The following is a 24,732-nucleotide window of genomic DNA, read 5'->3' on the forward strand; positions in this document are numbered from 1 at the left end:
ACATATAAATGTGTAATTAAAATAATGGGCACAAAGGGAATACAGAAAGGTAATAAATGCTCCCACAGTAAAATTGGAAATTTTGGAACCCAGGACTGCCAAGTTAGTGGACTGCCTCCATTGTAACACCATCCTCCCAGTGGATTCATCCACAACATTCAATCCAGTCAGATTTTGGGAAAAAACAATCATTGTATGGTCTCCAGATTGGGCACTGGGACCAGGAAGCACATAGAATCCATGTGCACGGCTCTTCTGGAGGCCACTGCAAGTTGCAGGAGTTTATTTCTACAGACATTTCTGCTTCACTGACTGACAACTGCTTCTGAAAGAAAGCTAGTGATCCAGCCTTGTTTGCTTTGCTGATGGATCAGAGCTGCGGTTTTTCAACTGGATTATAGCCCAGCAAATGCCTAGCAGAGATGTGCCTTTTCAAGAGTGAGGAAATCATAGATGGAGGCTGTTGTTGTAGCTTGGGGTTGTGGTTGTGTCATGTGCTCCAGGTCCTCCATTCTGCTGGTCAATATTGATTACTTAGATGAAGGAAATGCTTCATTCCTGTTGAGTGGAATACAGTAGCTGTGCTACTTTCTCATGGTGACTCTACTTCTGACATTCCTTTGTTACAGCTGTGCAAATGATTTTTGTTTCATTTTATGCTCTTATGACATTCAGATCCTTTTAAAAATATGATCTCATCCCTGCTGGTACTCGCTGAGTTTGCTTGACTTCGGGTGCAGAGATAAATGTGTCATGAATCATGTACTTGAAAAATGGAAATCAGTGTGGCCACACTGGAAGTGACCAGTCTCTGGCATCTACAGAACTACAGATTTGTTTGTATTTTACTTCTGGGGTGGTAGATGTATGGGGTGGATATTTACTGTACCTTTCAGACAAATACTTTACCTTTTTATTAACTAGATATTAATCATATTCCAGAACTGACTAGATTTTTTCTGAGATGCTCCCTATGTCTCTGTTAGATCATTCTCAGCAGGTGTGTACTAACTGACTAAGCTCCTCTCTCATGTTTCAAACTCACTCAATTTCAAAAGAAGACAGTTCTGTAATAGCTCTGTAGACTAATATGTCTACCCTGTTCTGATACTCACAGCACTGCACCTTGTTCTATGATGATTATATTTGATGATGTATATCTTTTGTAATTATACAGTATATAACATGGGCAATGTCTCCCAATCCCTGTCTGCTAACTATAGATGATTAATAGATGCAGACTTGAACAGATTATCACATTTTCCTAATTCTCTTTAGGCTTGTGTCTCCATAATTAAATAATGAAAATGCTTCCCCCATTGATTTTTATTACTGTGATTCCTTTTTTCCACCCATTAGTTCATATGTAATGGGAAGCTACTGTACCTTCACCTACTTTATTTCCAGTCCCGAGTGAATTACTGTAGAAAGTGATGGCTCTCTAGGGCCAGTGAAGACAGTATTCCAATACAACGCTCATAGTGGCTGACCTCTCTCTTCAGGGATGCCATGAGCACTACCACCAACTTCTATAACCAGGTGGAGGAGCAAGTTCACACGCTTGTCATGAAGTCCAACGAGTCCCTGCAGCACCTTGACTTTCTGCTCAAACTCAGGGAACTGGAGGGCAGGTTTAAGAAGGTAAGAATGACAGTGCACTGTGACAGTTTCCTTAAATAATGCATTCCGTACAGCCTTGCATCCATTTCTATACGTGGAGAGCATTGATAGTTAGCTAAACAAGTCAATGATTGAAAGATCTCTATAAGATGTTTGTGAATGTACGCTAGAGTAGACAGTCATAGTATTACACAAGATCAGAACAGTTCTGCTTTGAGCTCGTACTACATGCAGTATGGGAAAGATGTGTTCTTGGATTGGTGATGTCAAGATGGGAATGGAAAGGGAATTCCCACTTTGATGGGAATACTGATTTAGTATGATAAAATGCCAGTCCAAGTGTAACCAGTGGGAGACCCACACTGGCATACGAGTAATAAGGAAAGCAGACAGTAAGTGCTGTAAGTCCAAAGCAAAGGTGACATACTGTATTGTCAAAGCATTGCTCTTCCTATGGGTCTGAAGTGCTCTCTCACCTGCAGATCAGGGACTGGTTTGATGCAGATGGGGAGAGAAGGCTGCTGGAGGCCGACTCAGTGGAGGACTCCCTGGAGAGGGTGGAGCAGACCCTACACAACTTCAACTCTTTCCTCGAGCAGGCCACTGTGAGTCTGAGATAGGCTTTCCTTTCAGGGACATTTCTACCAGTCAGTGCTGACATTGTTTAGTCAGGAATTCGTGTTATCATGTTTTCAATTACAGCACAACACCTCACAATGGAAATGATGGAAGCTCCTTACAAGGGCAACTCGGTGATCATCTGTGGTTCAAATTGTACCAGTTTTGGGCCCTGGTTATCAATATTAATGCTCATTGCATCATCTGAAGAGGTCACACTGAAACCCCAACCCTAGAGTTCTGCTCTTTTCCCACTCAATTTAGGAGCAGAAGAATCGGGCATTGGCTTTGGTTACAGAGGCTGGCAATATTGAGGCATCTTCTTACCCTGAGAAGGAGATCTTCCGCACAATGGTGTTCACCTTCAAATCCAGCCTGGCTGACTTTCTGTCTCGAGCAGAGCAGTGTCGCATTGAGCTGGAGATTATGGTCAATCTGTACCGGTTCTGTGAAAAGGTTGGTGAAGCACTACAGGGTTCCTCAGCCCTGCTGGACAGTAGGACTTTGATATGCGTATTTTAGACACTATACCATTGCGAGTTCATAAAGTTTGTTGAGGCTTCCTTCACGATGATGTACAGTATTGAGATGCTATGCAGCTTTGTCTCCCATGCACAAGAAGTGTTGTAATGTTCATAGAGCAGAGAGGAATTTTAGCTGTTCTGCCCCAAAATGTCATATTTTAAATGTTAGATTGATGCAACAAATACCTGTTGCCTTTCTGCTTGATATGCATTAACTGATAACTATCACGTAATGTAGAGAACAGTACTGTAGATAAGAGTATAATAATACTTATTGGCCTAGTAACACATTGACCTAGTGATCTCATCCTGTCATCTTATAAAATATCTGCCAGCATCAGCTATAGTACATCAGGCTGGCTACCAAGTTCCAGAAGCTCAACTCCCTTTATGGAAGAAAGTACTTCCTATTTTCAGTTGTGCAATCTCTTAATCTTCATTTATGTCTATTTGTTTATTTTGTACTGCCAAAATAGCCCATTGGGTTAATTTAGTTAATATCCATTAGGATTTTGAATATATATATCATGTCTGCTTCTTATCTCTACTGTTTGAGACTGAAGAGATTAAGTGTTCTTAATCTTAATTTATCAGCGTGTTACATTCCTTTTGTATCCTTTCAAAGTATTTCCTTTTAAAGTAATTAATAGAATCACTCTGAACATTTTTATCTGGGCAGAAATATTTTAGTTACCCTGGTGACTTACCTGCAAAAAATAACTCATGGCTACTCAGAATAATCAAATTGTTTGACAGGCATATATTTTTCTCCTTTCAGGCTACTGAGCTTGCCAAGGGCTGCAGACAGTATCTGGAGCAGGCTGGGCCTGGCTCTTGTGTAGCTAAAGAACACTTAAGTACTCTTGAAAAGTACAAGGAGAAATTCACAACCTTTTCTGCCGCACAGTTCCAGGAGGTGAAGGCTCAGGCCTGCACCCTCAAGGGCTCCAGGGGGATGAGGGTGTGGAACGTTGCCTGGCTGAAGTGCCAGGAAGTCAGGCAGCAGTTGGAGGAGAGGCTGCAGGAATCTGAGAAGGCCCAGAGGCCTGCAGTGGTTGTATCAGGACCCAGGAGACTGGTTCCAGAGGAGACTGCCTTCCTGCTGCCTTCCCCTAGTGAAGGCCCTGCACGTGGAAACCACACACCAGCAAGGACTACAGCAGAATTGCCTGGCAGCAGGGATTACCAAGCCAAGGGAAATGACTTTGCCACGGTAATGTGTTTTAATTTAAATTTCAAACCAGACAGCAAATCATGCAAGGGCCTGAAAGCTGCACCGGCTTCCAAAACTGAGGCCTCTGTGCCCCAGTCCGTAGAAGACAAGGAAGAAAACTCACAGGAGTTTCTCAGCACTCAGGAAAAGAGCCCAGACTTTCCACGTGGTGACTCCTCCAGCCATGAGCAATTATCCAGACAGCAGCAGGCCCTGGGCAGGTCCCTGAGCGAAGGCTCCGGCGTGTGCTCCTCGCCCTCAGAGCCGCTCGTCTCACCGACCGCAAGATCTTGCGGTCAGCCCTCCCGCAAGATCCTGCAGGCTGCCTGGGAGTTTCAGATGTCGCGGCACGGCAGTTTCTGCTCAGAGGAGTCCTACTGTTTGTCCTCACAGGACAGCGATAACCTGGGAACTGGACTCGAGGCTCCAGCCTCCGGTCCTGGGGGACACAGGGCTCAGGGAGGAACACCAGTGCCCACTGCAAACTCTGAGGAGAATGGCAGCAATGTTTTGTAAGTTCCATACTTATTACATATTAACATTTTCCATCAGAAACATATGAAGAACATCTGGCGTTTCTGTTAAAATTCACATTTCTTCTTGTCTCTTCTTCTTTCCAAGCTTGCCACAAAACCACAGAGGTATTATTGTCTTTTTCACTAAGCACACAGATAAAATTAATCTGAAACCAACCTTAGGCAATTCATTTAACAAGTAATTAGACATCAGCAGTGAATGTCTAATTACAAAGCATGTACAAAGTACTTTCTTTTCTGAAATGCTTGGACCAGTTTGAAAAGCAGTGCAGCATTTTCTGTTTTGTGCAAATATTCAGATATTTTATTGTGCTGAAGATGAAGGGTCTGGCCATGTGGATGGCTAGAGTAGCTGCTTTGATTTGGGCGACACCTGGGTCCACAAAGCCTGGCCTTGTTAACACTGGCGTTTCCTGTCCATTTGGGCCTGTCGGCAGGAAGTTGCAGCGAATCGTGGAAGAACTCCTCTTGACAGAGCGGGAGTATGTGCGCTCCCTGAGCTACATCATCACTCACTACTTCCCCCAGCTGGAGCGGCCGGATGTGCCCCAGGACCTGCGGGGACAGCGAGGGAGAATCTTTGGCAACCTGGAAAAGCTGCATGACTTCCACAGGCACTTCTTCCTCAAGGAGCTGGAAGGCTGCCTCAGGGAGCCGCTGAGAGTGGCTCGCTGCTTCCTTAGACATGTGAGTCCGGCCAGTGCCTTCTGTGTGAAAGACAAGCCTTCCCTCAGCAGCTCAGGTGATGTCAGGGAGAATGTGGTTGTTTGCCACAATAATACAATGTGGGCGGCAGTGTGACACAGCGCTGGGACCAGTTCCTCCGAGTGCACTGGTTTCCTCTCACAATCCAAAAACATACTGGTAGGTTAATTGGTTTCTGTAAATTGTCCCTGGTGTGAGAGTGTGTTTGTGTCTATGTGTGCCATGTGATTGGCAGTTTGGAAACTCTCAATGCCATGTGCGCTTGATCACAGATTTCTTCCTTAAGAAAAAAGTGGGTCATAGTTGAAATTCAAAATAAACAAATTACTGCTGGATGTGTCCTGCCTTGAGACATTTTATAAGAACAGTTTCACCGTGTGGCCATTTTTGAGAGGAAACCAATTTGTAGAGGTAGTATCCAGGTGTGAGTGAAAAGAAAAGCCAGATAGCTGCAAGTATCCCCATTTGTCTTACCAGCATAAAACTGCACGAGACATATAGAAAGACAGCCTTTTTAACACCTTAACAGTTATTAAGATTGTGGTTACTTTTAGCCGTACACTAAAATATTGGATTCCTGCCACTTTTCATTCACTAACTCTGGGTCTTGTGCCATTTTTCCATACAGCGGGAGAGCTTTGGGCTTTATGCTCTCTACAGTAAGAACAAACCCCAATCTGACTCTCTGATCATTCACCATGGTCATGCCTTCTTCAAGGTACGAAATCCCCTTCTGAGTCACTAATGCCTGTGCCAGCCAAGAATGTACTGTACAGTATGTGACATAATCTGTTTTTTGGAATATTACCCAAGACTGTTATTGGCCCATTCATGCCTGATGTATTGTTTGCAACACTGAGGTGACTTAAAAGACTGAATCTGTAATAACCACAGGTAAAGGGTTTGGAAGAAAAGGTTTCTATTATTCTGCTTGGGAGCGTTTTTATTCTACAGTAAATGTTTTCACTATAGTACTGTACATGTGCGTAGTGATTTCATGGATTTTTTTTATCACATCTTGCTGTAATTTTGCCATTTTGCTCTTTTGCTGTTTACTCTGAAACTGCTATGTTGTAGAAAAGTTGTACTTTTTGTTCTAATATGTTGTACAAAAGAAACGTTGCCCAGAGGCAAGTTCTCCTTCACTTAGGATCTCATCCAGGTGTTTACAGAAGGATTCCAGAGAATCTGATTCAACTACAGGGCTGAGCAGCTTGTCCAGACTCTTGGAAAGACATGCTTCTTGTTTCCCGTCTTTAATGTGCGTTTCCTTGTTTTCCACTGGCATTCTCACATGACGTTTCCTCCCGGAGAGCAGCAGAAACAGCTGGAGCTGGGGGACAAGATGGACCTGTGGTCGTACCTGCTGAAGCCAGTTCAGAGGATCAGCAAGTACAACCTGCTTCTGCAGGACATGGAGAAAGAATGCGGGCCCCAGCAGGGCCGGGAGCGGTCCGAGATCCAGGCAGCCCTGGAGGTCATCCGTTTCCAGTTACGCCATGGCAATGACCTGCTCGCCATGGACGACATCCAGGACTGTGATGTAAGAGCCACAGGACAGTCAGCTTGTGGAAGGGAATGCATACATGTTACATGTTACATGTCTTCACAATTAGGAGGAAAACCTCATAGTGCCACAAATTAGGTGTAGCAGTGGTGTAACGATCGGTTCTTTCCGGGCCCTATGCGGATGACACGATCCGGAATCGTGAGGATACAATAGGGAAAAATAGTCATGCAGGAGAAGGATCTGGAGACGGGGGGCGTGTCCGAGGAGTGCAGGTGTCCAGGGGGAGTGAATTCAAGGCGAACAATCCAAGAGTATATCCAAAGGGGAAATCCAATACGGGAGGCAGAGTCCAAGACCAGGGGATCCATCCAAAGGAACTAAAAACACGAACCGGGTCGTAACCGGTGGGGCAGGGAATCAGGAACAGGAAACTAAAACCATGACGGAGCCAGACGCGGCAGGACTGCAGGCTCTCACGAAACGGGATTCAATGAGAAGCCTCGGGCAAACGCCTGCGTCTGACTTTAAAGGTGGAACTAAAGAGGGGCTGGGCAAAGGAACAGGTGTAAACAATGGGGGAAAATGAGGAAGGGCTGGAGCGCCCTTGAGAGGGAGAGTAGCGATCGTGACAAGTGGCACTGTGGCTAAGGGTCTGTGCCTGAGGCTGGAAGGTTGCCGGTTTGATTTCTGCGGCTGGAAGAGGAATCCTACTCCGTTGGACCCCTGAGCAAGGCTCTTAATCCCAGCTGCTCCAGGGGCGCCGAATAAATGGCTGACCCTGCGCTCTGACCCCAGGCTTCTCTCACTGTCTGTGTGTCTCATGGAGAGCAAGCTGGGGTACGTGAAAAACACAAATTCCTAATGCAAGAAATTGTATATGGCCAATAAAATGATATTAAATGGATAAAACTATAAGATAATATACACAACACAACAGTGCACTCGGCTCTGGGGTGTGAAAGGGAGCTGCCTCTGTCTGTGAACTTGAGTTTCTCCCACTGTGGGAGAGTTAATAAATGTTCTCCAGTTTGACTCTAAATGTTTTTATTTTCCCCCAGAATCTAGGACAGTGTAAAAAAGAAACCCACTTTATACTTCAAATGTATCTTAAACGTAGCACTAGAATATCATTCTATGAAGAGCTTACATTGTGGCAAATGTTCTGTTGACATTACCACCATTGACCAACCACAAACAACCACAGACCTGCTTTTTCATTTTTCCATATCAGCAGTAGCGTCTGGTCTTTCATCTCTTTTCCTGGGTAGCAGAAAGTCACATTTTGCCCAGAGTGAAAGCTGGGGAGATTGACCTTTATGAGCTCCCAGCCGGCAAAGCCCGAAGAAGAGAATGAAGTGACTGTTGCCACAGTCTGTACTGTTCCAGATATTATTCTCAGGGCCGTTCAAACACCCCCTTCTCCCTGCGCAGGTGAACCTGAAGGAGCAGGGGCAGCTGATCCGGCAGAATGAGTTCCTGGTGTCGTTCAGGAAGAAGAAATGTTTCCGACACGTCTTCCTCTTCCAGGACCTCATCCTCTTCAGCAAGACCAAGAAGACAGAAGTGGGGAATGACATGTATCTTTACAAGCAATCATTTAAGGTACAGTGTCATCGTCCATCCATACATTTTCTAACTGCTTCTCCACTACAGGGTCACAAGGGACCCTATCCCAGCAAGCAATGAATGCAAGGTGGGACACACCCTGGATGAGACATCAGTCTGTTGCAGACAGTGTCACCAGTCAGGCAAAATGGAAAGGAACAGAACTGGATATTACTTGACTCCCCTCAGTCTTAATACCCAGTTTCTTCTCTTCAGTCCGACATTGTAAAAATCCCTGTTTTATGTTATAATGACCAGCCTCCTCATGTTGCTGCAAGGCTTCGTGTTGAATTATAATATTTTTTAAATGTCTAAGGTGCATTTTTCTCCTTAGTGTATTTGTTTCTTAGCAAATTTGCTTAATTAGGTATTTTAATTTTTAGTCATTTATTACAATTACTTCCAATTTAATATAAGATAACGTTTTGTCATTGACTATTGCTTGATATACTGGAATCAACTATATTTGAAGAATTTTGTGCAAGATGTCTTTGAGTGAAATTCCAAGAGGCATGCTGATGTCAACCAAGACTGCATAAACCGTGTTCTTTCATCCAGACCTCGGACATCGGAATGACACGTAATTCTGGGGACAGCGGCCTCTGCTTTGAGATCTGGTTCCGACGGCGGAAGTCCCAGGACACTTATGTCCTGCAGGCTGAGAGTCCGGAGGTGAAGGAGGCCTGGACCACTGACCTGGAGAGGATCCTGTGGGATCAAGCAGTGCGCAACAGAGGTCAGTGCTCTGCCTCTTGATCACACTCTGGGTAACTTTTGGCAGCCATCAGGAGAGATGGGGACTCTTCAAGCTCCTACTGGCACGAGCAGCAGCACATTTTCATTCCCGCTGAAGCCCCCTTATTAATTAACCTGTAATTTGTTCAGTTTTTAGAGTGAATTATTTTTAGAACGTTTAGAAGGGATTAGATGTTCAAGTTACAGTTACTGTTGGACACAGAAGTATGGGGCCAGAAAGGATGAGTTTTGGAAGCTGTCCTGGAAGGTTGAAATTTGACCAGTTTATCACACAGTGGTGTTAATGAGAGTATTGTGAGACCTGATTCTCAGCCACATCCCTAACCCACTCTGACTGGTGACACACAACTGGCTCAGCACCACCAGAATCCCTCCTCCACCCAACACCGACCCTCCTGTATGTGACTGTGAGCCTAGATGCAAAGACTCAATCAACGACTACAAAGCATGGACATACAGAAAAATATAAATGTTAGAATAAAGAAAAAAATTTATACTGCATCCTCCTCATGCTCAAGGTTGACATTCATTGTTTGCAAGTAGGAATTGATCAAATAGAACCAAACCATTGAAAATTACCCTTCTTCCTAATGAATGGCAAACACCTTAATGATGTGTGAATTTCTTTTCCACTTTTGAAACGTTAAAAAATCATAGAGTTAATGATTTAAGGTCTATGTGTACATATAGTAGCTGTACTCAGTATATCCTTTACACTTCTTGAAGTCAAAAGATTCTGGCTCAGTATTGAAAGGCCTTTATGCTGATGTAGGAATTCAGTGTGAAGTGTGTAGTTTGAACCACTCCAGTGTGGGCAAAGGCTCTACACTTCCTGCAGTGTCAGCAGTGACGAGCAGTAAAAGAGGAAACAGGCCTGTGTGTGACCTTGGTGATGTCATAGTTGTGACCCGGCTATGGACAGTGCCTTGCAAAAATATTCAGACCCTTGCACAATTTTCACATTTTGTTGCTTTAAAGCTTGTAGTCATCACAGTTTAAAGTAGCAATTAATATTTGTCATATACACAGCCTGCTCTAAACAAAGTAAAATAAAAAAACACAATTGTGTAGTAACTGCATGAAGTAATAGTGGATTACATAATTTCAGAACTTGCCTCAGAAGTTGTAAAAAGGCACAGTCCAAGAGGTCAGACACACTGAATATTCTTTTGAGCACACTGAAATTGATCATTAAGGGGTGAAAGGTATTTCATACTGGTGAAACACTAGATACTGCCTAGATGTCCCTTTCATTTTAGGTTTTGGTGACACAGTAACTTATCTTACCTGTTTCAATTTCAGCATTCAAGTTTTGAATAAAATAGTCGTTTAAAATAGTGTATTCATTGTTTCGTAATGTTACAAAATGGGACATCATATCATCAAAATGGGTCTGAATAATTTTGCACGTTATGCTATTGTTTTATGATATTCTTTAGCTTTCTAAATAGTCTGCAGATCAGATCTACATACTGTATGTGTTAAGTTAAAGTCAATCCAACACAGAATACAGACAGCAGATCAAAATAACAAAACATACTGTTTAAGAAAAGTTGACCCAAGTGAATATACAGTATGTTCTACTACTGTACGGTCCCTGTGCCAATATTCTCTCCCTGTGTGACATCCAGAGATCCGAATGCAGGAGAGGGTGTTCATGGGAATTGGAAGCAAGCCCTTCATGGACATCAAACCCAGTGCAGCCGCAATCTGTGACAGAGCGGTCAACTGCGTCTACTCTGGAAGAGGTAATTAATTGTTCATCAGTGTTCCCACAGAACCCAGTGACAACCTCTATTGCTGCCAGTATTCTCTATGGCCAGCAGCCATATCACCCTGCAGCTCACAAGTGGCAGCCCACTGGAGCATAGCAGGCGTGAGCCTGACCAGTACCTAGATGGGGGACCTTCTGGGAAAAAACTAAGGGTGTTCACCCTGCAGTCTGTGTGGGTCCTGATGGCCCTGTACTGTAGGAGGACACTGTACTGTAAAAAGGCACCATCCTTCGGATGAGACATTAAACAGAGGTCCTGACTCTCTGGGGTCATTAAAAATCCCAGGGTGTTTCTTGATTGAGTAGAAGTGTTACCCTGGCGTCCTGGCAAAATTTCTCATTGGCCTTAATCAATCATGGCCTCCTAATAATCCAAATCTATGAATTGGTTTCATCACTCTATTCTTCTCCCCACTGATTACTGGTGTGTACTGAGCGTATTGACGCACTATGGCTGCCGTTGCATCATCCAGGTGGGGCTGCACACTGGTGGTGGTGGAGGGGAGTCCCCATTACCTGTAACGGAGTGTCCAGAAAAGCATTATATAAGTGTCAGGAATAATTATTAAATTAATGTTGCTGTCTGAATGCACACTGCTTTTTAATAGGTGTTCTCCCCTTTTCTAGAATCCAAGGCAATGTCTTCCATCACTGTCCCTGCAACACATGGAGGCCTGTTGTCGATGAGGCCTAACTCCATAGACTCAGGCAGCAGCACGTCATCTTCAGGCAGTCACTCGTCCTCTTCCTCCTCCGGGCGGGGATCCCTCCCTCCTCACCGCTACCTCCCTGGCCAGCAGCGGCGAGGGGAGATGGGCCAGGGCGCCTTCCTGGTGACAGGGGTTCTGGAAGAGGACGATCTGGACAATGAGACGGAGAACCTTCATTTACTCAGTGAGTCATGGCTGTGCTGTGAAGTATTTAACATACGCAAAACATTTTAGCAATTCAAAACAGCAGTTTTAGGTGGAGAATTCTCCATTTGTCTGCCTTTAATCTCCTTTCTTTTTATAAAATGGAGAATGAAAAATGCATTTGAACTACAAACTACCAAAAGGGCTCAATGGGCCTACCAGCATCACATTTATAACTGTTCTTATATACTGTACAAACTATAAAACGTCTGTACTTTTTGAAATAGGTATTATGTCTTTTATATGCTTAATACAATGTATATGAAACCCTTCTGAATGGTAACAGCAAAATTGTTCCATGAGATTCACAAATTAAATCTCCTTAAAAGGCAAACACTAGTATTAGTGGATCTAGTCCTGTTAATAAAATAACTATAGATCGAAGTCCCTCCGGTTTCTGTCTTGCGGCCCTTTGTCTGTAGTGTACTAGAGACTGTTTCCTGTCTACTACTGTCTAGTGGTTCTTGTGTAATTGTTGTGGTTTCGATTTTTTCCTAGTGGACAGCTCTGAGTCATCTGGTGAGAGCATCAGTGGTTTCAGCAGCTCGGACCACAGCTGCCTGTCTGTGATTGGAGGAGAGCCGGACGACTCCTCCTCTTTCTCCTCCCTGTTTTCCAAGCCAAGCTCTGCCCATGAGTCTCTGCCTGAATTCCGCAGACGCACCTCTCCCGTTGTTTCCAGAAGTAGACCCTCTAGGACTCCTCCACCTCAGGCCAAGAGTATGGGCCACCCTGGAAAGGTGGGCTACTGCAGTACCACTGTGGACAGCTTGATAGAGGTTAGGCCCTGACGTTTCTCTGCGTATAGTCTGATTTTCACTGGAAAACATCTACAGTGCCTTGCGAAAGTATTCGGCCCCCTTGAACTTTTCAACCTTTTGCCACATTTCAGGCTTCAAACATAAAGATATAAATTTTTTATTTTATGTGAAGAATCACCAACAAGTGGGACACAATTGTGAAGTGGAACGAAATCTATTGGATTTTTGAAACTTTTTTAACTAATAAAAAAATGAAAAGTGGGGCGTGCAAAATTATTCGGCCCCTTTACTTTCAGTGCAGCAAACTCACTCCAGAAGTTCAGCGAGGATCTCTGAATGATCCAATGTTGTCCTAAATGACTGATGGTGATAAATAGAATCCACCTGTGTGTAATCAAGTCTCTGTATAAATGCACCTGCTCTGTGATAGTCTCAAGGTTCTGTTGAAAGCGCAGAGAGCATCATGAAGACCAAGGAACACACCAGGCAGGTCCGTAATACTGTTGTGGAGAAGTTTAAAGCCGGATTTGGATACAAAAAGATTTCCCAAGCTTCAAACATCCCAAGGAGCACTGTGCAAGCGATCATCTTGAAATGGAAGGAGTATCAGACCACTGCAAATCTACCAAGACCTGGCCGTCCCTCTAAACTTTCAGCTCAGACAAGGAGAAGACTGATCAGAGATGCAGCCAAGAGGCCCATGATCACTCTGGATGAACTGCAGAGAACTACAGCTGAGGTGGGAGAGTCTGTCCATAGGACAACAATCAGTCTTACACTGCACAAATCTGGCCTTTATGGAAGAGTGGCAAGAAGAAAGCCATTTCTCAAAGATATCCATAAAAAGTCTCGTCTAAAGTTTGCCACAAGCCACCCAGGAGACACCCCAAACATGTGGAAGAAGGTGCTCTGGTCAGATGAAACCAAAATCGAACTTTTTGGCCACAATGCAAAACGATATGTTTGGCGTAAAAGCAACACAGCTCATCACCCTCAACACACCATACCCACTGTCAGACATGGTGGTGGCAGAATCATGGTTTGGGCCTGCTTTTCTTCAGCAGGGACAGGGAAGATGGTTAAAATTGAGGGGAAGATGGATGCAGCCAAATACAGGACCATTCTGGATGAAAACCTGTTGGAGTCTGCAAAAGACCTGAAACTGGGACGGAGATTTATCTTCCAACAAGACAATGATCCCAAACATACAGCAAAATCTACAAAGGAATGGTTCACAAATAAACGTATCCAGGTGTTTGAATTGCCAAGTCAAAGTCCAGACCTAAATCCAATCGAGAATCTGTGGAAAGAGCTGAAAACTGCTGTTCACAAACGCTCTCCATCCAACCTCACTGAGCTCGAGCTGTTTTGCAAGGAAGAATGGGCAAGAATTTCAGTCTCTCGATGTGCAAAACTGATAGAGACATACCCCAAGCGACTTGCAGCTGTAATCGCAACAAAATGTGGCTCTACAAAGTATTAACGCAAGGGGGCCGAATAATTTTGCACGCCCCACTTTTCATTTTTTTTTTAGTTAAAAAAGTTTCAAAAATCCAATAGATTTTGTTCCACTTCACAATTGTGTCCCACTTGTTGGTGATTCTTCACATAAAATAAAAAATTTATATCTTTATGTTTGAAGCCTGAAATGTGGCAAAAGGTTGAAAAGTTCAAGGGGGCCGAATACTTTCGCAAGGCACTGTATCCATCCCACATTTAAGTATGTAGTAGGCAACATGTATTTGAAATGAAGCCATTCTGCCTTTTGGTTTTAGTACTTGTTTAGTATTTTATTAGTTAAAATGCCACTGTAGCCATCGTTGCTCTATTATGTTGTGCTCTGTGGGGGGGCATTAATGCGTGTCTCATGGCACGGACATGATCTTGTTTAATATGTTTAATATGTTTTCCTGCCCTAACAGAATCATGAAAAAATGGTCATTGGACGATCAACAGAGGTCTAACTTACCCTGGTGATGTGGGTGAGTGATCTAGGTTTACAGTATGTTAGGACTAATAGATCAAGAAAAAATGTATTGACACCTGTGATACTGTGGGGACACAGAGACCACAGAAACATACCAGTCTGATTCTCAAGTCCCAGCAGATGATGCATCTGGGTGAAAGAGTAATGCACATAAACAATAACCAATCCAAAAACACATATATTCTAAAACAAACATATGGTATCCCCATCCAGTGTATGGCTTAGTGTTAAAACCCTGATCGTCGCCGTCACAGATCTCCACTTGTTTCAGGTTCAAATAGTAACAAGCACTGTGTCTTGAACCCTTATGTAATTATATCCAAAACAATGACAGCAGATTGTGATAACCCACTACATCACAGATCCTTGCGACACTTTGCCAATCAGTAATATTGACACAGTTAAAATAATCACACTTTAAGTGAGTTAATATTTTTAATGTGAGCATTTGAAATCCATCTTAACTAGGTATTGCAAATTGACCATTATATTTAATGCATTCTGGATTTGATTTAATTCCTGCGGGAAACAGACTGTGCTGCAAGCTGCAAGCTGAATTTATTATATTTGTACTGGCAAAATGAAACAGCGAGCAATTACTGTTGAGCACCTGCCATTTTCCACAGTGAAACATTGTTTTCAATGGACCAAGAAACGTTTTCATTTAGCCTTTTTAATTTTGATCAAATAAAAAAATATTCCAGTCCTCATTCCTACATTTATGTTTATATAAATATGCTTCATCAGTTATTGGAAGAACACAGAGCAGCAAAGGAATTAAAACCCTTTGAGAATCACACAACAGATTTTGTACTCAAGATGTAGGATAATGTTCATATGCATGCCAATAGAGATGTAAGTGAGTTTCTTGAATATTTTGCAGATGGATGGTTAATAGCTCTGCTGATCTGATCCGATGGGATAAGAGCTGAGCTAAGCCAAAGAAGAACAGGGAAGAGGCACTGGGAAAGGTGCACTGAGATGCTGGGAGCATTTCCAACTATTTGGACTTTAAAGGGAATATCAGAAGATGCACTGGATTTTCAAAGTCATATATCACATACAGTATGCTTTCTTTGATGCTGACTGAATCTTCCACGCAGAGCCTCTTTCTAAGCTGCTTGTGATCACTGGGCATTTTTCTGAACTGTTGGCCAATATGCCTGTCAGATTATAAAGTTAAACTGCCAATCACCACCTGTACAGACATCCATCTACTTAACTAAAGTGACTCGATGCTTCATCTAATCACATATCTGTTTGGGATTCATACAATCTTTGCTGCATCCGCCTATAACCAAGCACAAGAAAGCTTATAAATGAAAGGAACCCGTCTGTCTTTGTGGTAATTTGTGTAAGGTTTGTTTACTCATCATTGTAGAAACCCATTTATGCTAATCGGAGATAAGTAACATTCTATTAAAGTATAAAGAAATGGTACACAGATGCAAGGGTATTTTGCATACAATCTGCGCTTAGTGAACTAAAGACTTTGCGCTTGTAATACAGGGTTTCTAAATGATACATGACCTGTTATTACCTTCACTCTAAAAATATGACAGCTGTATTGCATACCATTTGATATAAAGCATTGAGATGTGATTTTAGCATCCATCCAAAACAATTTATAAACAAATAAATAATGTATCCAACACAGGGTCGTAGGGGAGCCAAAGCCTATCCAGGCAAACAACAGTCACAAGGTGGGATACCAGTCCACTACAGGGCACACAGAGCCTCTCACTCACGCCAAGATCATGTGTCACAGGTCCAGAATTGAATCCGGAGCCCCAACACTGTGAGGCAGCTATGCTAACCATTGATTCTGCAGTGTTGTTTCATATCATATTCTTTGCTTTTTGTAGCATCTTTGCTATAAAAGTATGAATTTGTCAATAATGATATAAAAAACAAATGTGTAATGTTCATACTGTATATATATTTGCAAAATTTCAAAATAATTCAAGCCACTCTTATGTCAAAACAAAACTGTTGAGACATGTTGCAAGAAATGTTACTTGGATTTTAAAATGTCAGGATTTACATTTCTGTTTAGTCAAGATGCTTTCTTTCACAAGGACCAGACTTTTGTGAGAGCTGATTTCCTCTTTTGTAAATTTAATCCGCTTGTGGAAAACTCATCACTGCAGCACTGTGTAAGTAAGAGCATGGGCTTTGTTTTTTAACAATCGTGGTTAGACTCTCAAGAGTCAAATTCCTAATACATCCTTTATGTGTGCTTTTATACAGCAGGAACAATCATAAAAATCCACACATTAAAATATGCAAAGGGGTTCTATGACTGAGAAGAAAAAACAATGAAATTTTCTAGTTACTCTTGTGATCGTGCTGTTTCCAGAATAACTGCTGAAGTTTTTGTGTTCAGTAGTCATTGTTACTTATATCCTTATAATTTATTGTTATTTTAGGAGTGGGAGTATTTGAGCAGTTTATGACATCATGAGTATAACTAAGGCTGTATTCTAATTTAGTAACATAATTGACCAATTAAAATGCCACTTGCTTTGTCAGTCATACTGTACCTTTCTTTTATATTAAAGGTTCTATCAAGGCCTCATTTGGGACCATGATAAATATATTTTTTATGAACATGTGGTTTATTGTGGATAAAAGAAGGTTTTCTTCCTGTTTTTTAAAAGCTTTTATCACTCCATGTTTCATGCTGTCATTAGATTCCTGTGATCGGGATTTCCCGAATTCAACCTGCAAGACAATTCCAGGGGTGAGCTGATCAGGGCAATCAGAATATCCTCAGTTCGCTGCCCAACAGTGACCCCTATGAACTACAGGGGATCTACTGTATAAGTCAGCAGGGGTCAATGAGAGTTTCTTAGCTCCCCTTATCTATGGTTCGCTAACTTTGTCGTGGACACTGCGAGACATGGTGCAATACTGAGGTACAGTATACAATATCACATTTTCACAAATAAACGTTCAGCTCTGAGGCTGAGCTTTTTTCCATTTCTACAACTGAACAGAGGTGTACTTTTGTACTTTTATCTACTATTCCTTTTAACATAAAATAAAGCTTAAGAGGTGTCCTTTGCACATATGCAGAGCAGTGTTTTTATTACTCCAATAAATGAGCCATTACTGGAAAGTCCAAAGCGTTCTCTGCAGCTAAATTTGTGTTTCATGTTACTTAATGCTTCAGGATTGTCTTTCCAGCATTCTTTTCATTGTGCAAACTCTATAGCAACAATAGCCAAGGAGCCATATGGTAACCATTCCCAAAGTGAAGATAATCAAAGTAACCGACATGCTTAAGGGATATGTCTGCCTACAGTTGAAGCTAAACCCAATGACACGTGTCTCACAGAACAAAAAGGGCCAAAAAAGGAAGCAAAGTACCTTGGTTGTCATGCAAAACGCTATGTAGTGTAAGAGGAAAATCTGTAAATTGTTGCTTTTAACAGGACACTAACTTTTAATACCAATATTACTTTTAGCCTAAAGTTGTAAATTTAAGTCCTAGTTATACTGATAGTTAAGTGATTGCAGACTGGCAGTAACACTACAGGAACTGTCTGTAGTTTGTTTTGGGCCTGTGTAGCATGGCTACAACGTGTCTACAGTGTGTTAATCTGAGCCACTAGCAGGAGGAAGAGAGACAGTGGATACAACTTTCTGTGAAATTCTGCTTCTGTCTTCTTAAAACTAGGGATTGTTTGCTGGGTGACAATAGAAGTGGGTACTGTATATTGGCAAAATTAGCAAATCTAATTCTCAAAAATGCCATTTGGCTGCTCATGGTGAAGTATTTTTTTCATACGAAGGGCATGAGAAGGTAGTTTGTAACTACAGTATGCCCATTCAAAGTGAATGCTTTGATATGTCGAACAGCTCTTTCCAATATGTCTGGGAGGGATGAAGAAGGCCTTTTGTACAGAATCAGAGGAGGCAGACATTCCTTGATAATTACAGAACTACTTTTGGTAAGCAGCTTTGTTTTGAGCCCCCTAAAAGCTGTTAACTAGTGCCTTCTACAGTCTTGAGCTGTATGAGTGTTCGAAATCAAAGATGAGGGTTTTAGGTCATATGAGCTTGGATTAAATCTAAACATTGATCTAGTCTCCATCCTCAATTGACAGACCCCTGAATATTGTAGCTTGGTGCTTCTGGCCAGAGTAAGCTCTTCCTTTGATTGTGATTGGCAGCAGTAGCCCTACCCAGAGGCCATTCAAACTTTTAATGGCCATCTTTCAGGCTCTTACTCTGCCCGGGCTGTGAGCATGATTTAGTGATGTTACCAGCACCGGATTGCTTGTGCTTGATTTCTGCTGTTTGGATGCCAGAGGTCTTCACCCTGAAATAGGGCGGCTGTTGCACCGTTTCGCAGTAAATGTTTTGCCTTTACACCTTCCTTGGGCTTTGCCTGACCTGATGTGCTTATGTACTGATTGAAAATGTTTTCTTGCTGCCTAGGTCTGCAGTGGCCCAGCACTGTAATATAATAAAAAAGTTTCAGTAGAGTCTGCATCAATTTGCTGTCCCTTATGTGGTAATGGGGAACAGTGGGCATCAGTGCTTAACATTTACACAGCCAGTGTAGTCTTCTTAAAAGTAACATGTACTGGGTTTCCTCGGTGGATGAAAAGATTAAAAGCTACCCTTTTAGATTAAAATTTAAGGTTTTAATTAATATTCAATCAACATTAATAAAGCATTTACAGATATACAGTACTATCCCTAGTTCAACCTAGTTTACAACTGAATGTCTATAAAGATTATATGCCAGCAGCCATATCGCCCTGCAACTCACAACTAGCTAATTAAGCAGGTTTGAGCCAGGCTTGTACTTGGATGGTGGACCTCCTGGGGTAAAATTAAGGTTGTTTGAACAGGTGTTAGTGGAGCCAGCAGGGAGCGCTCACCCTGTGGTCTGTGTGGGTCCTAATGCCCCAATATAGTGACAGGGACACTATACTGTAAAAAGGTGCCATTCTTTGGATGAGAAGTAAAACTGAGGTCCTGACTCTCTGTGGTCATTAGTTAGGGTTGTTACCCTGGTGTCCTGGCCAAATTTCCCATTGGCCTTAACCAATCATGGCCTCTTAATAATCCCCATCTCTGAACTGGCTTTATCACTCTTTTCTCCTCCCCACCGAGAGCTGGTGTGTGGGGAGAGTACTGGTGCACTATGGCTGCTGCCACATCATCCAGGTGGGGCTGCACATTGGTGGTGGTGAAGGGGAGACCCCATTACCTGTAAAGCGCTTTGAGTGGAGTGTCCAGAAAAGCGCTATATAAGTGTAAGCAATTATTATTATTATTATTATTATTATTATTATAACACAACCTCAGCAGTCCGGGACCAGTGAGGCCTAACCCTGCTGTGGAGAAATTGATAATAAATTAATAATTATAAACCTCCACTGAAAATGTGTAATCTTTCAGACTGTACTGAATACAACGCTAAAGCACAGCCTGAATCAATATATTTACCTATCAAGCATTATTTTTATTTCCTTTGTAGTTGCTTTGCAATAGTTTACCACAGAGCACTTTACACACTTATATAGCAGATAATAAAAATAATGATGATGATGATAATAATAATAATAATAATAATAATAATAATAAAATTAAACAATTCATGGGTCCTGTATTTAAAAACCCTGCTGCAACAGTCTTGTCTGAGGCTTTCAAAACAACGAAGTAACTGATGTACTCAGACCACAGGATGTTTGTTTGTATAACAGCTCATTTTAAGTACTTTCTCTAAGATTTTAGATAAGAAGTGAAGATTAGTTAAACTAGAAGTGGCTATAACATGCCAAACTTAAGCTTTAAGTTTCCATTTCCTGTGAGTTGCTGTGTTGCTATTGCTCTTTTGCAAGTTCAGACAGGGCTACATTACTTATTTGTAAAGAGCAATTCCTGTCCTCTGATGTAAAATTTACTGGGATTTTCTTTTTAATTTATAGCTGATTGTAGCATTACAAAGCAGAGCATTTCCAGCACTTTAATGCACACTATGTAGTGCAGAGTATTGCTATTGAACACTTGTCCAGAGAATGGTAGACAGATGTAGGAGGGCCATTGTTAATAGGGCCATTTATTCAGAATTAATTACCCCCGAATGTACTGTACTTGAAATGGCAAATGTAAAATAAATTGACTAACCTTTACTCAGATTATTGTAGTAAGTAGTATAGTGAGTATATATAGTTGGACATTCAAAGAAGCTTTAGTATTCCTCCCTTAATAATGTTCTCATCACCAGAAGTAAGAATGTTTTAACTATACTGATTTGACAGTGTTATCTGCTCTAAACCAACTGAATAATTGTACGTCATAGAAAGTGGTAGTCATAAATAACTTAATTAAGACATTCAGCTCTTCTGACTTTAACAATGTTGTAGAGCTATTTATTCATATGCCATCTTGAATAAATTAATATCTGCTCGATACACTTAATGATTCACGCGATTAATGAATAACCTTGTAATGGAACAAGACAATACGTACAACTTCAGCAATAGGAAAGTAGATGTGTACATATTAATATGTTTGTAACAGAATGTATAAATTATACAGGATAAACATTTGTACCTTAAAACATGGCATTCTGTGTATAGAGTACCAAAACATTTATGAATACCCAATATAAATATGCGAAGTACAATTTCTTACTGTGATACCCTTGACTGTGATACCCTTGTATCACCTCTTTGGCTTTTATCTTGAATTCAGTTTATTAACTAGTTCAACACTTTATGAGACATAATGGTTCATGACTTAAAAAAATAATTATTAAGACTTAAGAATCAATGTTAAATAATAAGTAAAGCCCTAGCACAAATAAGAAGCTAATAAGAACGTTCTTAAATAATTGTTTTTTTCTTTGTATGAGCAGCACTGTCATAAAAATATCAGAATATTTATGAGGTTGGTCTTCGTGTAGTAGAGGTTTGTTTAAAATAATTGGCTCAATGTTTACTTGTAACCGTACATTGCGCAAGTGTACCTTGGCTATTAGGAATCAACCGACAGAAGAGCAAGGAGTCACAAAACAGAGCATACATTTATTGTTACATAAACCAATGTGTACATAAAAACATTCTGAAAAAATAAATGTGAGTCTGCCTGGAAACATGAGAATTATCAAGCTGTAGTGAGTATAAAGAAGAGTTACATAAAAACAAGGAAATTCTGTTTAGTATACTGTTGGTTACACTCACTTCTTAATCAGTCTCATTAACACAATCAATATTAAGGTGCTCATAAGTACTGCTACTTTCATGTAAATGCATTAAATTGATATCAACATGTGTTAAAAAATTGAATTCTCGAACGAAGTAACGGTGAATACTGGATTATAATCATCAACAACAGTGGATTTGTTCGGTGTTTCAGGACCCAGGTGGCTTGTCATAATTGATGGAACCATGAAGTCAGCACTTTATCAGCAAAACCTGAAGGAGAATGTCAGACTATCCATTCATCAGCTGAAGCTGAGCTGAAAGTGGGTCTTAAAATAATCTTAATAATCTTAAACATACAAGAAGATCCACCACAAAATGTTTGAAGAAGACGACTTTTTGCATTTTGGATTTTCCCTGTCAAAAGTTGAACCTAAACCCTATTAAAGTGTTTGGCAGGATGAGATGAGACGAGATGAGCCTGACAGGAGACCCTCGCATTGCAAGAATGTTACAGCAGTTATCGAATATAAGGGTTCACATTTTAAGATATATTCATAAAAGAACCTTCACTGTTGGGCCATTTTGTTAATGAAATAATCAAAATAGAACCATGTTGTCATGCAGTTTCGAGGCTCTGGCTAAGGAATAAAGGCATCCTTAGAGCACAGGGGCAGAGACAAGCAGGGATTAAATTCCTGGTTAGATTGTTAATCGATTGTTGACATGTGGCTGAGAGAGTCTGCCATAGTACGCCGGTGCCAGACTGTATGGAGCTCATGTGAGTACGATCAGTTTCCATGGCGATTGAGGGTTGGGAACTCTGACCCACCTGGGCTGAGGATTTGTGTTAAGAGTTAAATGATGTGATCTTTATCTTTTATTAAGACTTACAGGCGCCTGTAAACAGGCGCCGTCCTTCGGATGAGACGTAAAACCGAGGTCCTGACTCTCTGTGGTCATTAAAAATCCCAGGGCGTTTCTCGAAAAGAGTAGGGGTGTAACCCCAGCGTCCTGGCCAAATTTCCTGTTGGCCCTTACCAATCATGGCCTCCTAATAATCCCCCTCTATGAATTGGCTACATTACTCTGCTCTCCTCCCCACTGATATCTGATGTGTGGTGAGCGTTCTGGCGCATTATGGCTGCCGTTGCATCATCCAGGTGGACACATTGGTGGTGGCACATTGGTGGTGGTGGAGGGGAGTCCCCATTACCTGTAAAGCGCTTTGAGTGGAGTGTCCAGAAAAGCGCTATATAAGTGTAAGCAATTATTAATTATTATTATTATTATTATTATTATTATTATTATTATTATTATTATTATTATTATTACAGTACACGAAGATCTAGTTCTATACTATAATATACAGTATGAGAATGTGGACCTACCAAGAGGGTTCACAAACGTTTTTTTTTTCTGAGCACTGTAGATAAAAATATAAGAACAAAATCCAACATTATTACAACAGGCCATTATGGGGATGGAGTTAATTAACATGAGTGGCTAAAAATAACAGCAGAGAGTGTCTGCTTTTCCGGTGTTCTCTGAACAGAATGATCAAAGAAAATTCAGTGTCACTGGAAGGAACATCTGAAATTGTTATCTGTTGCTTATAAGCCACACTTTAGACTTCTTTATTTTTTTCTTGCATCAGTGAGAGCAATGGTCAAGTAATCTTGGATTTCAGGAAAGATATAACTTTATTTTCAAATTTCAATTTCCTTTCAGCTTTAGATGAATTACCTGGAACTTGTTTATGTTGATGGGTGTCTGTTTCTAGTGCTTGTTTTTATTCCTAGCTGATTATCCCTCATTCTGTTTATATTAAGGGCTGACAGCTCATGCCTTCTAAAAAAATTGTGCTTCTTGCACCATAGAAACAAAGCAAACTGTACAACCGAAAGCTGGAAGCAGTATAATTATTGACCAGAATCATGATCTATTATTATGCTATATCATGGGTTAAAAATAAAGCCTAATCCATCTCATTGCTAGTTTCATTTCTACTGCCGCATTATTATTGTACATATTTGTAAAAATAGATGTACTTTATGAAGTAAAAGTGGTTCATAAATGGAATATAGTATTTCTGTAAAATAGGACCTACTGTGAGATGTATTGTTTTCTGTGAGCAGTGTATTTTTACTACTGTTCAGTGTTGCTCTGACAGTGGTCAGTATTGTCAGTATTGACAGCTCAGAACAGTGATCACCAGTCCTGCTCCTGGAGTACTGCTGTGTCCGCAGGTTTTCCTGGTCTCTTCAAAGCTCCAGCCCCTGGAGAGCTGGGAGAAGCTGTTACAGTACATGGATCCCAGTAAGAGCCGAGTTGCATTTGTACTAGTAGGATCCGCACATACTGTACCTTCTTCTCTTGTAAAACATTGCTGGAGCTCTTGCCACCTGTCAGATCAGGCTCAAGTGCTGGTGTACGGGCAGTTGACCAGTGGATGAGTGACACTTTGTATGAATGAATAGCTATTGTGCTCTTGACTTTTGGAAGCTGGTTGCTACTGACAGTGATACTGTACAGGCCCAGCAAGGTAAGCCCAACCTTGCCCAACCAACCAGCCAACAACCCAGCTCAGCCCTACCAGACAAACATCTTTTCCACTCAACCACTCCTTTCCAACAGTCTGCCTCACCTCTGGCAGATTACAGCCCCCACACCACTATCAGTCACCACCCTGTACAAACATGATTATACCTGCCTGCGGCTATTAACTGGTCTTGTTGCAGTGGCTACTATTGCTGTCTGGATTCTAACCATTCACATAAATAAAAATGAAACTGCAACATTTTTTGAAAGTGCTGTGAACATTTATTTCTAGGGAACATGCATAGACATAGTAGTATTTGTACACGTGGTGGAATGGTGTTTGAGTAGCAACAGGGTGTGTTGAAACAGAGAATTCCTCAAGAACTGAGCATGATGGAGTGCTGGATAGAGAATGCTAAAAGCTGACCTCACTAGAGTGATGACTCACGCCCTTTTTGAGACAGCTTACTAACTGTGCCTACATGCTTAAACACATGCCTCT

The 24,732-nt window shown here is 41.5% G+C and overlaps 1 protein-coding gene across 3 annotated transcripts in view; it reads left to right on the top strand.

Annotated features, from left to right (window-relative positions):
- The window catches only part of LOC102684030 (pleckstrin homology domain-containing family G member 4B), a 50,222-nt gene extending 32,632 nt beyond the window's left edge, over positions 1–17,590 (top strand). For 2 of the 3 annotated variants that reach the window (XM_015364689.2, XM_015364690.2), the window contains exons 11-24: positions 1,503–1,641; positions 2,103–2,225; positions 2,503–2,694; positions 3,541–4,487; positions 4,949–5,198; positions 5,845–5,934; positions 6,535–6,759; positions 8,158–8,328; positions 8,890–9,067; positions 10,719–10,835; positions 11,489–11,755; positions 12,274–12,554; positions 14,459–14,518; positions 15,407–17,590. In XM_015364689.2, coding sequence (XP_015220175.2) covers positions 1,503–1,641; positions 2,103–2,225; positions 2,503–2,694; positions 3,541–4,487; positions 4,949–5,198; positions 5,845–5,934; positions 6,535–6,759; positions 8,158–8,328; positions 8,890–9,067; positions 10,719–10,835; positions 11,489–11,755; positions 12,274–12,554; positions 14,459–14,500 — 3,022 coding nt within the window. In that variant the 3' untranslated portion in view covers positions 14,501–14,518; positions 15,407–17,590. The remainder of the gene's footprint in view (positions 1–1,502; positions 1,642–2,102; positions 2,226–2,502; positions 2,695–3,540; positions 4,488–4,948; positions 5,199–5,844; positions 5,935–6,534; positions 6,760–8,157; positions 8,329–8,889; positions 9,068–10,718; positions 10,836–11,488; positions 11,756–12,273; positions 12,555–14,458; positions 14,519–15,406) is intronic. The other variant, XM_015364691.2, reaches the window with a different exon arrangement.
- Positions 17,591–24,732: the final 7,142 nt, after the last annotated feature.

This window comes from Lepisosteus oculatus, chromosome 16, assembly GCF_040954835.1.
Source record: "Lepisosteus oculatus isolate fLepOcu1 chromosome 16, fLepOcu1.hap2, whole genome shotgun sequence".
Taxonomy (NCBI): Eukaryota; Metazoa; Chordata; class Actinopteri; order Semionotiformes; family Lepisosteidae; genus Lepisosteus; species Lepisosteus oculatus.